We start from the raw sequence: 16619 nt of genomic DNA on the forward strand, positions 1-16619 counted from the left end.
CATCACCCTGCACGTTGCAGGATTTTTCACTGTGGTTTGAGATTGGGCTTCATTCAGTGGGTCGTTGTGGTGATTAATGGTTTCAGAAGGAAGTGCAGCAGGAAGAGACTTTGCAGGAATGGAAGAGGTGAGGCAGCTCCATATGAGATTCTGCAAAGGGATTAAGATTTGGCACCAGGCTTGGTTTCTGTGCAGCCTCTTAGGCAGAGAGCCCCAGGAGAGGGAAGCAGGCTGTCAGCTGTGGCTTTGCACGCTCTCAGCTGTCTTGAAGGTTGGTTGGCTCTTCCCGCTCTCTGAGGTACCCAATTTTACCTTGTTAAAGGATGGATGTGGATGCTGGAGGCTTAAAGAAGACCAGGTAAGGGTTCTTGTTGTCTAAGAAATCCCCCAGTGTTCTTAATGCATGGAATCCTGGGGACTGTTTCTTTACTAGCACCATTGTGCAGTGTTAGCCAAAATACAATTCCTCTGAGACATTTTACAAAGAAGATCAGAGAAGTTTCTTTCCTTGTTAAGAAAGTTTCTAAAATGTTTTAACCTAAAATGTTTAACTATAGAGATACAAATTATTTTTCTTGCTGTGCAATTCAGCTTTGAGATTTTTTTTGCATGTTAATCTACAAGATCTCGATAGGTATCCTGAGAGTTTATTAGATGTTTGTTTTCATTCCTTTTGCAATGGCCTATGGTATATTATGTATCAACATTTAATGTGATGAAAACGTCTCACTTATTATATTCTTCACGATACTCGCTTTTGAATAAATTGCTCTTCTTTTTGCAGATTTGGTTTGTTGCTTTCTTTTTTACCTTTTGGCTTTTGTGATTATGATACTAGTAAGGAATATCCTGAAGTAGTTATAGTTTTTTTTCTAAGAGGAAAAAACTATACTCAGGAGTTAAATGCAAACATTTGATAGCATCCCTGATTAAAATGAGCTACATGTTTTTTGGTGTTTCAAATATGCTTTTTAAAAAATTTTCAGTGTAAATGTCCATAGTTTTGGGAAAGGTAATGCAGTTTATCTGAGTGGTCATTTACTTATAAACATTAAAAGGATATTAGACCTTTGATAAGATTAGCTGAAGAAGAGGTCATTGAAAGGAGTAGTTTTCTGCTCACCACCAACTCAATTCCAAATTCTGTTGCTTTTCTTAAAAAAAAAAAAGGAGTTAAAAATAACCCAGAATAAAACTTGAAAACTGTTTTGTTTCTCTGTATTTGGCTAACTTCATCCCAAAGTACTGTGTTTAAGGAATTCAAGCTATGAAGACTACTCTTGAAATGGCTCACATAATTCTATCTGCGAATTTCCATAATCCTTTTCAAGAGCATATGATGTTTTATGAGTGTTAGGGTTAAAAATTTCAATTAAGTGTTCATTCCTTCTACAACCCTGAGAGATGGATAACAACCCTCAGAAAAATAACATGAGAAATTGTGTCAGTGTCCTGACGCAGGCTCATTTTTCCTGTCCAAAGTTGTGTGGAAAGGGGGCATTTGGCATCTCTCCTTCCTTATGGAAGGTGCGGGGTGTCTTGGTAGAAGTGAATGTCTGTGGTCTTTGTGGTAGATGGATAGATGCAGGGACTCCTGATCACTTTAATTTATTGGAAATCAAATGTTTTCATTAGATGTAGGGGACTGTGACTCTCCAGCTTTGGTTGAGTGGGACGAGGTCTATGCACTCAGTGGTTCTTCTTGTTTTTGTTTGGTGAGCCCTTTCAGTCTATGTCGTCCTGTTTTTCTTTTTGGAAACAGACTGGCAGCAGTCTCTTGCGTTTTGTATTACTTTAATCTAGCATTTTAACCATTGTATTTTCTTTTAGTGGGATGGCTAATAGTAAGGTTGGCTTGAGCCTCAATTTGAGAAGGTGTGAGAATAGCTGTAATCTTTAGGAAAAGAAAATCATTCCAAGAGTTAAAACATGCAGACTCTTAATTGTGCTGTGTCCATTCTATTTTAGAGGAATCTAGACAAGCTATTGTTACAAATGCTTTTCCTCAAATGTTTTCAGAAGACCAAAAAAATATATAATTTTTTGTCAGTGTATTACATTATCCTCATTCTGTCTTTTTTCTCCTTATCTGTCATTTTGGAGAGAGGGAAAATTGTTCAGGTAAACAATTAAGGAACAATTGCCAGGAACATCTGGGAACAGTTGCCATGGATTATCTTTTCCTTCTTAATGTGATCTTGATGAAGGTTTTACTTGTTTCGTCTTTTTATTTCTATTAAAATGGTAAGACATGTGCATGGTTGAAAAAAATTCAAACAGTACAAAAAGGGTAAACAATGAAAAGCCTCCTCCATGGCATCCTAACACTCAGTTCTTCCCTCAGCAGTAAACAATGCTTTAGATTTGTGCTTTTCAAACTTTCGTATGCCTAAGCAACACCTGCAGAGTTGGTTACAACACCGTTTCTGAGGCTCTTTGGGGTGTGAGGAGTAGATTGAGAGGGGAGAGAAAGATAACTATAGTTCATTATATAACTGTGGTCTATAGTACCTAAGAGACAGGTGGAATTTGAGGATTCTAGTGACAGTAGGAGACAGGGGTATAAAGAAAAAAAGACTGTTGAGTTTCTTAGGAATTGAAAATGCTCTTGAGATAGTTGGCAATGAAGAGTAAGAAGCCAGGGTCATGAAACAGAGTATTAGAGTAGTGAAGAAATCCAAGGAGCTTCAGCATAAAAATGCCATCAGGAGAGGCCCAGTGGGTGGAAATAGGGAAATAGTCAATAGTTAATGGAAAATATAGCAATAGAAGGGGGTTATGGGCCACCTGACAAGGATAATGAGATTGAGCTGGAAACTGGAATAGGACTGGCCGAGCTAAAAAAAAAATCAGGCCAATTAGCAATAATGAGAGTGTTTATTCACTTGTAGATTGGCAAAATACCTCCCTGGAATGAACTAGGACAAATGATCATTTCCTGTGCTAATGATTTTATAGCAGAAAAGAAAAAGAAATACCATACAAGGTACAGGGAGGTGTCTGTGTGTGAGCCACTGTAATTTAATAACCCTAAGAAATGTAAGATTAACGGTCTGATGCAAGGAACAGAAAACCAAGATAATGTATACCTGACGAGAATTTTAAAAGCATGAATAGTAATTATGAAAAATAGTCAATAAACCTCAAGGATCTTGTCAATGAATTTTTTTTAAAAAAGGTTAACTACAAAACACCTTTTCAGAAACACAAAATATGACAAGATTCAAAAAATCATTTTGAGAGGCACGGGTGAGAAGAACTAGGTTTTTTTCCCTACCCCACCTTCTTTGTCCAATAAAGTAAGAATAAACAACCGACGCTAAACACTTTCTTTGTGGCAGGTATTGTGTGAAATCCTTTATGTTCCTTAATTTATTTTGCCCTTATAGCTCTGGAGGTTGGGATCATAATTATTATTTACAGATACAGTGCAAAGAGAATTGCTCAAGGAAGAGCATATTCCTTCATAAGGAAGGGACATCTTTGAAAAAATAGGAAGTTCAGTTGGAAAACCAGAGAAACCCACCTAGAAAGCCCAGTAAAAAAGTTCACGTAATTTAAGGAGCATTCTATAAGAAACTGACATTAAAGCAAAAATAAGAGAGACTTTATAGGAATCGAAGTGAAGGAGCAAGGCAAAGATAAGGAAGAGACTTCAATAAGGAAGAGACATCTTTGAAAAAAATAGGAAGTTCAGTTGGAAAACCAGAGAAACCCACCTAGAAAGCCCAGTAAAAAGGTTCACACATAATTTAAGGAGCATTCTATAAGAAACTGACATTAAAGCAAAAATAAGAGAGACTTTTATAGGAATCAAAGTGAAGGAACCAGGCAAAGATCCAGCAGAACCTTTGCAGATGCTCAGAATACTCCTTGGGCGATAGAAAAGGGAGCCAGCAGACACAATAAATTATTTGCCTTGGTCTTTTCAGAAAAATATATCAAAATCATCTTTAGAAGCAGAGGTACTAGATCAAAAAGTAGTAAATGAACAGAATGTTCTAGACTGAGTTGACAAACTGGATATGGATAAATCACAGGGACAGGTTGGCCTTCATCCAAGAGTTCTAAAGGAATTCAAGGGTGAAATCATGGAGCTGTTGTTAAAAGCAACTCATTTTTACTTTCGAAAGTCTAGCAGCCCCCTAAACCTTGGTTGCCTGGTAAAGTTGCCCAGCTCTATCTCCCTGCAGTACATTATTTAAACATAAATTATAATATGTATGTAAAATATAAAATATAATAAATCAAATAATGTTTTCAATAACTGTGATTTTGAATTCCCAAACCATGTCATGTCACTGTTTTGAAAGTCTTTGTGAACGTTTCATTCTTGAAATTGCTGAGAATTACCAGCCCCTTACAATCATGTAAAATAAGCTTATCATAATTCATGTGAACTCAGTAGCAAAAGCACAAAGAAACAAATAGGCAGTGACTCAGTTGCAAGAAAGTATTCATCATACAATGTTACTTCACTAAAGGGGGAAAAGAATCCTGCAGCCTCAGAAACAGACAGTCAGTGTCCATTAATTAAATAAATGCCATGTGAAGGATTTGAAAACTAATCAGCTTTTGAGTTCCTAGCTGCACAGTCCCACTGCCCAATTTGCCTGGTGGTCTGGCCCTGCTCCCATTTATCTCAGGCCTTCTTCCATTTCTTGTGGTCTTGACTCTGCCTAGGTCTGCAGCCCAGGTGCTCTGTTCTCTGCTTTACTGCAGGTGGCCCTAGTTTTCTATCACTCATGACCTGCACTCTGTGTCGCAGAGTAGAATAGTGATGGTGGTCTGGGAAGACAGGATTTGTGCTGGGTAAGACAGAGAGCCAAGTACAGGGTTTGTCAGGGTCAAAAGCTAGCAGTAAACCAGAGATGTGGAGTGGAGATGAAGGTCATTCAGTCATTTAGTCGGTATTTCTTTTGAGCTCCTAGAATGTACCAGGCATTGTACGGGGGATACAAATATGAACAAGACAGCCACCGTGTTAGAGAGAAACCAGTAAACAATTACAGGACAGCAGAATTCCTCAACCTAAACACTAGGTTGACATCCAATTATTTCCTAGAGGCAAAATTGCCTCTGTTTGAGAACCACTGTGGGAGAGTATGACAGGTGCATGAATGGAGAAAGAATAGGCCATTATGGGAGTTCATAGCAGGGCTTCCTAATGCAGACCTGGAGGTGAAGGAAGACTGCCTAGAGGAAGTCATATCCTACAAGACATCTGCAGGGTGAGTAGCCCTCACATGAAAGTTGGAAGAGGACAGTCAAGGAAGGGAATGACTAGACCTGGAGACCAGAGGGAGGAAACCCTGGGTCAGTCATGGGTAACTACTCTTACCAGTGGTGGACGCTCCTTTTGGTGCCAGCCTTATCAATCCCAAGTGCCAGAGTTTCACACCCGGCATCTGACAGCATGCTTTCAGAGGCTGTGCTCATGCACGTAGCTGCCACTAGATGAGGAGTGATGTTGGTTTAGAGATCCTTAGGCTTAGTGGTCTCGGGTGCAAAAGGGGAGGAAATCGATATCTAATTCCATAGAAGTAGAATTCTCACTAAATTAACTGCCCCTTTCAGCTCCAATGCCTATTTTTGATTAGCTAAATCTAAGTTCATTTGACCAAGATTAAAAACTTATTAGCAAAAAAACTTCTTTTCTTACATGGCTACTCCACAAACTGTTTCCAACTGCTGGTAACCGCAGACCATTTTGGCAACTGTTTAGCAAAGAATACATTGTAATCATCCTTAAAATACCTCCCTTTTCCCTCTATTTTCTTTATAGCTGGCTCCTTTCTAGAGAGAGACTGGTCTGTATTTCTGCCAGCAGAGACTCGTTGGCCACATACTGGGTCAGCCTCGGGACTCATGCAATGACAGGCACATTCAAGAAAGATGCACTTTGTGTCTTCACATCGTAGGATCCCCTCTGCAGCATGCCTTTTCCTATTGGCTCCTTGATCCCCTTGTCCCTCAGGGGCCTTTCAATTTCTTTCTCTTTCTTTCTTTCTTTCAATCGTTTTGCTTTGGTTTCGGTTTTGAGACAGGATCTCTCTCTGTCACCCAGGCTGGAGTGCAGTGGCACAATCTTGGCTCACTGTAACCTCCACCTCCCAGGTTCAAGCGATCCTCTCACCTCAGCCTCCTGAGTAGCAGGGAGTACAGGCATGCACCACTGCACCTGGCTAATTTTTGTAATTTTTGTAGAAATCAGGTTTCATTATGTTTCCCAGGCTGGAAATTTCTTAATAACAATGATTGACATTCAGCACTTGCTGTGTGTCACCAGCCACAGGGCCGCATGGGAGAGGAGAGAGAGGCACTAAAAGGTAGGGGAAAAGAAAATTAAAGCCTAGCACCATACTAGCCACTTCAAGTAAGCTATTTCCCTTAATACTCCCAGAAAACCCTTAATGGGTGGTGTCTTCCTCACTTTACAGATGAGGACCAGGCCTGATTTTATACAGCTATTAAGGGGTACAGGTGGGATTTGAGCCCTTTGTCAGACCCTGAAGCCCATGTTCCTTCTACTTCTGTGTTCTGGAGGAACTATCCAGGCCAGTGGGCCTTTTTGTGGCCCAGCTCCCAGGCCATTAGGACGATATCATCAGGGGTCTTCAGGCTACAAGGCAGATCTGGAGTTGAGGGAGGCTGTCATCTTCAGCTGTTATTGGGGGCTTCTTGTGATCTACATACATCCTTATTTGGGCCGTGACTTCATTGCCCATTCCCAGATTGCTGAGATGGCTTCAAAAGCAAGGACCCCAGTTCTCCTTACCCTCACAGCTGTCCCACTGCCTGTTCCTAGGGCAGTATGGAATGATGTTAAAGATTCCAGAACCAGGATTTAGAAAATATGGAGACTAGGTACCTCTACCTTCCACTTGCTAACACACTCAAGACCAAGCAACAAGTAAATCTGTTGCTTATCTAACAGATTCTTTTGCAAAATGATAAACCAGCTGTATTAGTCCATTCTCACCCTGCTAATAAAGACATACTGAAGACTGGGTAATTTATAAAGGAAAGAGATTTAATTGACTCACGGTTCTGAAGGGCTGGGGAGGCCTCATGAAACTTAATCATAGCAGAAGAGGAAGCAAACATGTCCTTCACCTGGTCGCAGCAAGGAGAAGTACCAAGAAAAAGGGGGAAAAGCCCTTTATAAAACCATCAGATCTCGTGAGAAATCACTCACTATCATGAGAACAGCATGAGGGTGACTGCCCCCGTGATTCAATTACCTCCCACCAGGTCCCTCCCACGACATGTGGGGATTATAGAAATTACAATTCAAGATGAGATTTGAGTGGGGACACAACCAAACCATATCACCAACCATAAACCCTACCTGATTGTCTCAACTGATTGCCCTGGGCATGAAATCACATGATGGTTATGAAGACAGGCTGAAAAGATGCACAACTTACCGTTGTAAAGAGATACTGTGTCAACAATAAAGGGGAAAAATTCCTCATTGAATTTGCTTATAGGAGAGACATGTTTGCTGAGCAGAGGGATGAAGGTGACTCCATAAGAAGGTGAATTCTAGAGAGAAACGTTCATATCAGCGAGTCTGACTTCCGCATGAGGCTAGCAATTGGAATTGTAATAAAGGGAAACTTTCTATACTTAGGTAATAATGACATTTTGGGCATAAGGCTTTGTGGCTTCTATGAAAGAAAGTACCAAGAAGTTTATAACTGAAAGGATCACACTGATTACCCAACTACCCCTCTCCTTTAACTGATGATGAAACTGAGGACCAGAGACATGGATGGGTAGACCAAGTTCATGTGTAGTCACAGCTAAAGCTAAGGCTACTCGACCTATAAATAGAGGTTTGTTTACACTGTGTATATGGAAGAAGGGAAACCCTAGAATATCTTTTATTTAGATTTTACTTGAAAATTATCTTTGTAGGGAGATTATGTCTCCCTCCAGAGGCTCTTAAAGATTTGGTCATCATGCACTGGAGGTATGCTGTGTTGAAAAGATTAGGACCTGTGCTGAAGAAAGCACCACACAGGCACACATCAAGGGGGAAAAATGATTTTTTTTCACAGAATTTATTCATTAATAAATCTATTCCTTTATTCAACCAATATTTACTATGCACCCACAACAGTGTGCCAAGCATGATGCTAAGTGCCAGGATGTAGAGTAGACAGACAAGCCTCCTTCCCTTTGAGCTTCCAGTCTAGCTGTGACCAGACTTATTCTGAAATGATTAAGGAAGGTATCCAGTGAGCTATGAAAGGTAGTAAGGTGGATGTACTCCCTGTTGAGACAGGGATGTAACAAATGGGTTTCAAAATGGGTGATTCCAAGTAAAAGCATTAAGCTTGGTGGTCTAGCATTTTGGAAAGTTCAGCTATTTGCACAGAAAGGAAAAATGTCAAAATAAGGGAACCCAGCAGGAGCCTGCTGCCATCGTCCAAGTATGTGGTGCTGAGCCTTTAGCCAGAGCTGGGGCAGACAGAATGGAGAGGAAATGTGTCATCTGAGTCATGCTCCAAAGTAGCATTGGCTGCCTGGCCTAGGGGTTGAAGGAGAGGAAAGAGACAAAGGTGGTGCTGAGGTTTCTGACCTACAGCAGTGGACAGGCGATAGAGATGAGATTATGGAGACAGTGTGGATATTTGGGGAAAGTGACAAGGTCAGTCTGAAGTAGCCTGATTTGGAAGGGACTGGAGAATGGTCCAGGTGAGGTGTCCTCACAACAGCTGCTTAGCCCTCACTTGGATAAGTACATTTAGGACCCTTAGGAAGAGAATGACTTTTCATGTCGTCAAGGAGACTGAACTCTCGTGGAAGACAAGTAGTTGCAGAACAAAACGGAAGATTGCTGGGGATTCACCATTCCTTCCTTTTTTAACAAAAACTTATTTTGTAAAATTTTAAACAAACACAGAAATACAGAGAATAGTATAATGACCCCCTCTTTACCCATCACCTAGCTTCAACATTTATAAACATTGCCAATATTGTTTTATCAATCTCCCCTCAGGAGTATTTCCCCTCTACACTGCTGGAGTATTTAAATCCTAGATTTTATATCACTTCATGCATAAATACTTCTTAGTATATTTTTAATAAATAGAGACTTCATAAAAAAGAGAACTGCAATATTATCATACCTAAATAAATATTTCCGAATTATGATTTAATGACAAGCCTATATTCAGACTTCCCTGGTTGTCTTTGAAATGGCTTTTAATATTTGGTTTTTGGAACAGGAATCAGATGAGGTCCAAATATTACATTTGACTGATATGTCTTGTGAATCTTTTCATCTCTAATAGATTATCTCTTTTTATTCTCTCTTTATATACACTCTTTACTTACTGAAGAATCTGTGGCTATGGACCTGTACGACATTCAGCTTTCTTTGGAACACCTTGAGTTACTGTTTGAGGCTTACTTCTTACGAATACAACAGGCATAAAATTGTTAGGTAATTCTGCAATGACCTATCTTGTATTCCTTCTGTTTTAGGATTCTCAGTCCTCCATAGCTGATACTGCTCGTGGTTCTAGGGAGCTGAGTGCCAGGCTGTGCAAGGGCAGCAAGGATTTTCTTTACTAGAGGTATATTGAGAGCACAGCACGTGTGAGGCTGTGCCAGGCCATCTGGGAAATGCAGGCAAAGTGGAAGTGCCTTTGCTTGGCTCCAAGGAGCTTATCACGAATTTGGAAGAAAGAAGATTGCATGAAACTAACAGATTAACATAGGCAGCTCAGTGTTGGGAAGTCAAGTAAAGCTACACTTGGCTCAAACCCCAACCTTGACTCTTAACAGCTGGGTGTTGGTGAACAAGTCACTTTATATTTCTGAACCTAATTCCTCTTCTTTAAAATAGCGAGGAAAAACTCTGCCTACTTCAGGATTATATGAAAAGCAGGCATCATGGGCCCTGGAGTTAGACTTTAAACCCTGCTTCCTTCTGATATTAAGTGCCTGCAGTCAATGGGCACTTTACTCCATGCCAGTCCTGTGCTCAGTACTTCATACACATTACCTCATTTTAGGCCTCTCAGCAACCCTGTTTTACAGATCACAAAACTGAGGCTTAGAGAAGCAGTTTGCATACATTTACCTACTTAGTGAATTAGGATTTAAACCCAGACAAAGTCAAAGCTCAAACTTTAAACTGCCAAGATATATTATTTCTCTCAAACACATATGTCAAGGTTCAGTATTCTTGTTTATAAGGAGGGAGCTATCATATCAACTTTATGGAATTATCATGGAAATTAAGACAAAACGTACTCAACAGATAACAAATGCTCAAAAGTATTTGTTTTCATGGTTGTTGTTATATCAATGGTTGAACAAGTCTGTAAAACATGAAATTGTACAGAACCATCTATAAACATAATAGGAATGTGGAAAATGGAGACATTAACTTGCATTGAGGCCCTTATGGTGAGAGAGGGGGCAGGGAGGATCCAGTGGGTCTTTGGTTATCACAGGAGATAAAAGCACATTCTAGGATGGGGGAGCAGCTCAAGCAGGGAGACTAGATGAATGGGGTGTTAAATACCCTCTTTAAACTTCCTATTTGTCCAGTTAATGCCAGTGAGGGTTTAATGGTCAGGGAGAACACACATGTGCACCCCTGATGCCATTAAGAAGACTGTGTGAAATTACAAAAAGAGGTTGTGATGAAGAGCCTGGTGCTCTGGGTGGGTCTCAGCACAACCTCTGTCTGGTCCTGTGGTCTCAGCAAGTTACTAAACTTCTTTGCATCTCACTTTCTTTCCAGGTAAAACAGAGATCATAAAGGACTTTATGATATAGGCTATCCAGGGATGTTTGGGGAATTAGATGAAATATTTTAGGGAAAGATAGTGCCAGAAAGACCCAGGGCAGAAACCAAGAGAAGCCAAGAACTGAAGTCCTTCCATTCCCACCTCTATGTCACCTTCCCTGCTTCTATTGGGGTTGCAGTCTTCACCACCCCCTCACCCTCCCTAACTCAGGGGTACCACAGAGTTAGGCTGCTAAAGTGACATAGTGAAAATGTTCTCAGGGGTTCCCTCCTTTCTGCAGAAACAGGACCCTGGGTAATACATGTGAGAATCAAGAGGAGAGAGGTTAGATGTGCTCATCTAGGCTGGTTACTTGCTTTTGCTCCCCAAATTTTCTTGCGTAAGAAGTTTATTCCCAATTTCTTGAAAAATTTAGAGGAGGGATACTTGGTGTAAAACAATGAAATCATTGGTCTTTGGGATGTTGACTGAGTCTTTTCTGGGGAAAGAGAAAGCAGGGAAGGTGATGCAGAGGTGGGAATGGAAGAACTTCAGTTCTTGACTTCTCTTGGTTCTTCGCCGGGTCCTCCGGCAGGTAAGAGAGATTTTCAAGTCACTAACACTTCGGTGTGAGTTAATTGTGTCTGCTCTTCCTCATACTGTGTGCAGACCACTATGGAAGATGGATGCAACAGGAATGGCCTGTTGGAAGACTGGTGAGCAATACCAGCTCTGGAGGGCATACAAGTTTCTGCAGGGGCCACAGGGGAGGGTTCCCTGTCTGGAATTGGAGGCTCAGATGGGGCTTCCTCCAGGAAGCATTTAGAGATGGAGTGTGACTTAGCTGTAGTTACCACAAAGAGGGAACAGCATTTGCAGAAGCCTAGAAGTGAGAGAGAGGAGTGAGTCCATGATGGGTTTGGGACCCCTATGGGGAGCTATTTCTGCAGATCCACAGGCCCCTCAGAGCTCTCCACAGAGGAAATATGGTCATTGTTTGTCAGAAGCCCTGCCGAGGCGGCGTGAGGCTTATGAGGAAATGGGGCATGAGACAGCGAGGCACTAGAAGGGTACTTCCTAGCAGTCTCTCACCTGCGCACCTCACCCCTGTGTGCACAGCACATGGCTCACCCCTCGGGGCTTCAGTGTTCTCATGAATGAAATGAGGACTTAATGAAGTCCTTTCAGTTCCTCAGCTCTTTGGCTCTCTGAAAATATTTTTAAAGCTGAGGAAAAAAAATAAAGTAATACTGAAAACAGATTTCAGTCCTTATTAGGTTGCAAAATGGAAACAGAGACAGAACCTGGTATTGAGAAATAATTCAAAGAAGTATTTAAGAAGAGACATCTTTGATATTGAGTAGATAAAGAATTTATGGCAATTCTAGTCTACACTGGGCTTGAGTTACCAACAAACAAGAAATGAATCAAAGAAGAAACCTGAGGAAGAGGAGAAAACCCCCCTCAGAAGCAAGTGGACATTTGAAAACAAGTGACACAGGCGACCTCCTGTCGGTGGGGTGAGCTACTCGGTAAATACAGGGCCAGTGGCTGGCACAGGAAGACGTGCCGGAGTGGTGGTGGCAGCAGGAGTGAGTCAGAGAGCCTGAGCTCTCTGGAGGGGCTGGCTTGCCTTTGGAGGCAGAGGTTCTGGGCACGGGAAGGATGTTGCCCCCTGCTCTGTGTGGAGGCACTGAAGGGGTCTGGCCCGGAAGGCCATTTGTAGAGCTGAGTGAATGCCACCTGGGCTGGGCAGAACTGGCATCTCTTGTGCGGTGGTGGGCATGTGATAGGAGACATGTACCCAGGACGTGTACCCAGAGTTGCCTGGGGACCACAGGGGCTATGGGTCAGAACCACTCGGATGAGTGGGGCTGCAGATGGGCAGCTCTCTGCTCTGCCTATTGAGAAGTGAGATTCTGACAGGGAATCTGAGAAAGGGGGGCAAATGGGTTTTTTCTCCTTGGCATTATAACATGAGCCAGATGCATTGAATCAGGCATCAGCATTGTCACATCAGTAGCAACAATAAGCATCTGTTCTATGCCAAGCATTAGGCTATGCCCATTATCTACATTATTCACAGACCTCACAACAACCTGTCTAGGGGGCATTGTTTTTAATCCCCATTTTGCCCCATATTCCAGTGAGCCTCAGAAACATTGAGCCTTGAAACTAGTGAATTGCAGAGATGAGGAACCACACCCAAGTGTACCAGTTTCTCTTTCACGAGAGAGACATAGTCTAAGTTGTGTTTTCCAATCCCAAGCAGTTGCACCAATGCTGTGCTCACGGTAATGTAAAACATAAGCAACATTGAGTATTATTGTTTTTCAGTTTTTACTTTAATAAATATTAAAATGATACCTTTGTCCCCTTTTGCATTTTGTTGATAACTAGTGAAGGTGAACAATGTGTCTGCCATCTGCCTCCTGGGTGGATTGTCTTCTTGGCTTTGCCCATTGCTAGGCAACTCATGTCACACGTGAGGACAATACATTCCAGTGTGTTTGAGTGACCTGACCAAGGCCACACAGCTGGTTATCAGAGAGGCCTAGGCCAGAACTCGTGCCAGCGCCTCTCCCATGGCTATCCTGTCTGCATCCTCCACACCCCAGCCCTGGGCTGCCCTCCCAGCTCCTCATCCTGGTGCCACGACGGGTTGTATGAGAAGCCCACCCATTCCCAGGGGCTATCCAGCAGGAAGACAAAATGGGACAGGCGGCTCTTTGACCAAAGCATCCCAATGTGAAATCCGTCTACAAAAAGCCCTGGAATCTCTTCTGATGAATAATAGGTAACCACTCAGGCATAGTTTAAAATAGTTTGGTTTGTTTTGAAATTTTTTAAAAATACAAAGAAGAAAAACAGTGGAGGAGGCAGATGGCATGTTTTAAAAGAGTTCTTGCTGGAGATTTTAAAAGCCAATATAAAAACTAACTAATAAACTGCCCATCACAATCTAAAGATAGATATACCAAAAATTTCACTGGGGCACCTGGGGACAAGAACAGCTGTTACTGTGAATCTACTGTTTATTAGGCGCTGACTGTCAGGCATCATGCTGAGTTTCTGAGTCTTCTACTTATTCCTCACAACCACCTGATAAGACAGATACTGTTACTGTCATTATCACCATTTTACAGATAGGCAAACTGAGGCTTATTTTTACAAGATAAATGGCAAAGCTAGGGCTTGAACCTTGGGCCTGACTCCAGTGTTTGTGCTGTTAATTACTGATGCTACCAGACACCCTGAGAAAGCATCTAAGCCAGGGGAGTGGCAGCAGCCCTCTGGCCTTCAAGAGAGCAATCATTGTAAAAACAGATTATCCCAGCCACTTTGAATAATAGTTCTTGATCCAGAAAAAAAGCACCCAAAAGACCATTTGTCAAGATCCTTCTCTTCTTTTAGATTAACATCAGTGCCATGTTTCAGTTTCAGTAATTGAGGCTCAAGAAATTTGCTGTACAAACCACCATGGCACGTGTGTACCTATGTAAGAAAACTGCATGTTCTGCACATGTACCCCAGAACTTAAAGTATAATAAAAAAAGGAAGAAAGAAATTTGCTGTAGGCAATTCTAAGTGTTGAGCTAAAATGAAGCAAACTCAAGCATCTTGCCTCCTTCTATCCTTACCCACACGGTGTGTGTGCATGCACATGCACACACAGTGCAACTCACACACCAAAACAGCTAAGAATAAAATGGGTTCGAATAACTCAAGCAAACAGTCATTTGAAATTACAGACTTCAAGGCTAGTAGGCACCAGGCCAGGACATTCTCATTTCGGGTCTACCAACAAACTATCTCCTTTTTAAAGAGAAATGTCATTTTGATTTCAGCCATCCTTGCAGGAGGTTTTTCAGTGTAAATTCCTCTTAGCCTTCCTAAGTAAAAATGAAGAACAGCTGATCCTTGTCTTGTCCAATGTATGATTTTCCCTGGAACTTTTATGAGCTGAGTAGGATGAGCAAGAGAGGAAGTGTTCTTTAAGAGAGTCAATGTGCGGCCACTCTCAGCTGCCTGGTGTTGCCTCTAGCAACTAAGATTTATTTTATAAACACATATATGGTCCTTACTGTACAGCAGGCACTGCTCAAAACAGTGTACAAATAGTAACGTCCTCTTCACAACCCTATGAAGGGGAAAGTGAGGCAGAAAGGAGCTAATTAACTGGCCCAAAATCACATCGCTAGAGTGGCAGGTGGGGGATCAGGGCTCAGGTAGCTTGCCTTCGGTGTGCATTACTCTTGGTTAGTAGTGTTGCCAATTTCTTCTGACATAGAGTTGATTATCTTCATGCTGTTTTTCTCACACAGAGATTAAGCCTGAAGTTCATGTATCCCATGACCCTGGGGAGAAAAAGAAACCTAACTACAATAAGCAATGGGAAATGAGTCAGAGCCTGTTTATTTTGATGATTGATTTTGTGAGAGTGATTTGTCGAATGAATGAACCAAATGAATGATGGCCTTTTGTGGCTTCTGTTTGCCACTTTGATATTCCAGGATTTATTTCTTTTGATCTTCTAAGCCATCTAATTTAAATACCCACAAATTCAGATATTACGATTTATATTTGGCCTTCAGTCCCCCATCTGCATCTGGCACGGTGGACTCAAGTACAGTTCACCTCTTGTGCATTTGACCTCTCACTCTAAAAATAAGGGCCAGATGAATGCTCATATTCCTTATAGAACAGATGATGGTTTTACTAGACGAGTGTGGTTTATACTTTAGAACAGCAGCTGCACATATGGAATGAAATTATCTGAGTAACCTATTTTCAAACCTTGACACATACATTTGGCTTAAAATTCAACATGCGCTTTCTCAAAAAGGAAGCAAATGTAAACAGTCTTCTCATATATTATCCTGCACATCTGAATCCTATGTTTTATTTATTCGTTTCTCTTTTGAGTCTGGAATATAATCAGTTGGAAATGAGGAAGGAAGCCCCATTCATTCGCCTCTTTGTGATGCCATGAAAATGATAGCATGTTTGAGCTGATGGAGGGCCTTGGAAATAATCAGAGGAGACCCTTTCATTTTATAGAAGGATTCTGAGGCCCAGAGAAGTGCAGTTTGCCTGGGTTCCTCCAATCAAAGGTGGTGAACATGGGCTTAAAACCAGGTTGCCTGACTCTAGGCCAACTGAGTTGGACAGTGTTGAGGTAAACTCTGAAAAGCTGGTGTTCCTGCCCACCACAGCTCCCCACCTGACCCCTCCAGCCTCAGTCAACACCCAGACACCAGGGATCACCTGTCAGTTATCTCAGACCAGAGATATCTCTTCAGGCTTCAGGCCTGTACTCGCTTTGTGTATTAGGCACATATCACCACTCACCCAAACAATACATTGACTGATAGCGCCTCCCCATCGTCCTGATCATCTCCCCCAAACACACACACACACAAAACACTTTTAAGGCACAGACCCATTGTTCTCAAAAAGTAGTGTTGATTACCTTAGTCCTTTTCTAAAATGCTGCCATTGTCCACTTCACTCACTCCCACTCATGTATCCCAATCATTTAGAATGATGTTGGCACACTGAAAGCACTCAATAAATATGTGTTGAATGAATGAAAGGCTCCTCATTTCCTACTAAAGAAATTAATCTCCATTTCTTAGCTTGGTAGTCAAGGCCCTTTATCATCTGGCATTAATCTTTTCCCATTTTGCTCACTTCCTCCCTTCTGTCCTCTGCTAATTAAACAACCAAATAGCTCTTTTTTAAGGTAAAAATTTATTGTTTACCAATAAATACTCAACTTATTGAGTGTTTATGCCAAGGCTTTTTTCACCTTTTTATGAGTGTTAACTCGTTTAATTCACACAACAAACCTATAAGGTTGGT

General features: G+C 41.6%; 1 protein-coding gene across 8 annotated transcripts in view; it reads left to right on the forward strand.

Moving 5' to 3' along the window:
• The window catches only part of PLCE1 (phospholipase C epsilon 1), a 333932-nt gene that overhangs the window by 94820 nt on the left and 222493 nt on the right, over nucleotides 1-16619 (forward strand). The window contains exon 1 of one of the 8 annotated variants that reach the window (XM_016918886.4): nucleotides 2-358. The exons of 6 other annotated variants lie outside the window; for them this stretch is intronic. In XM_016918886.4, coding sequence (XP_016774375.4) covers nucleotides 77-358 — 282 coding nt within the window. In that variant the 5' untranslated portion in view covers nucleotides 2-76. Of the gene's footprint in view, nucleotide 1; nucleotides 359-16619 lie in introns of those variants that run through there. One more of the 8 variants, XM_016918887.4, reaches the window with a different exon arrangement.

The sequence above is a fragment of the Pan troglodytes genome, chromosome 8 (genome assembly GCF_028858775.2).
Source record: "Pan troglodytes isolate AG18354 chromosome 8, NHGRI_mPanTro3-v2.0_pri, whole genome shotgun sequence".
NCBI classification, from domain to species: domain Eukaryota; kingdom Metazoa; phylum Chordata; class Mammalia; order Primates; family Hominidae; genus Pan; species Pan troglodytes.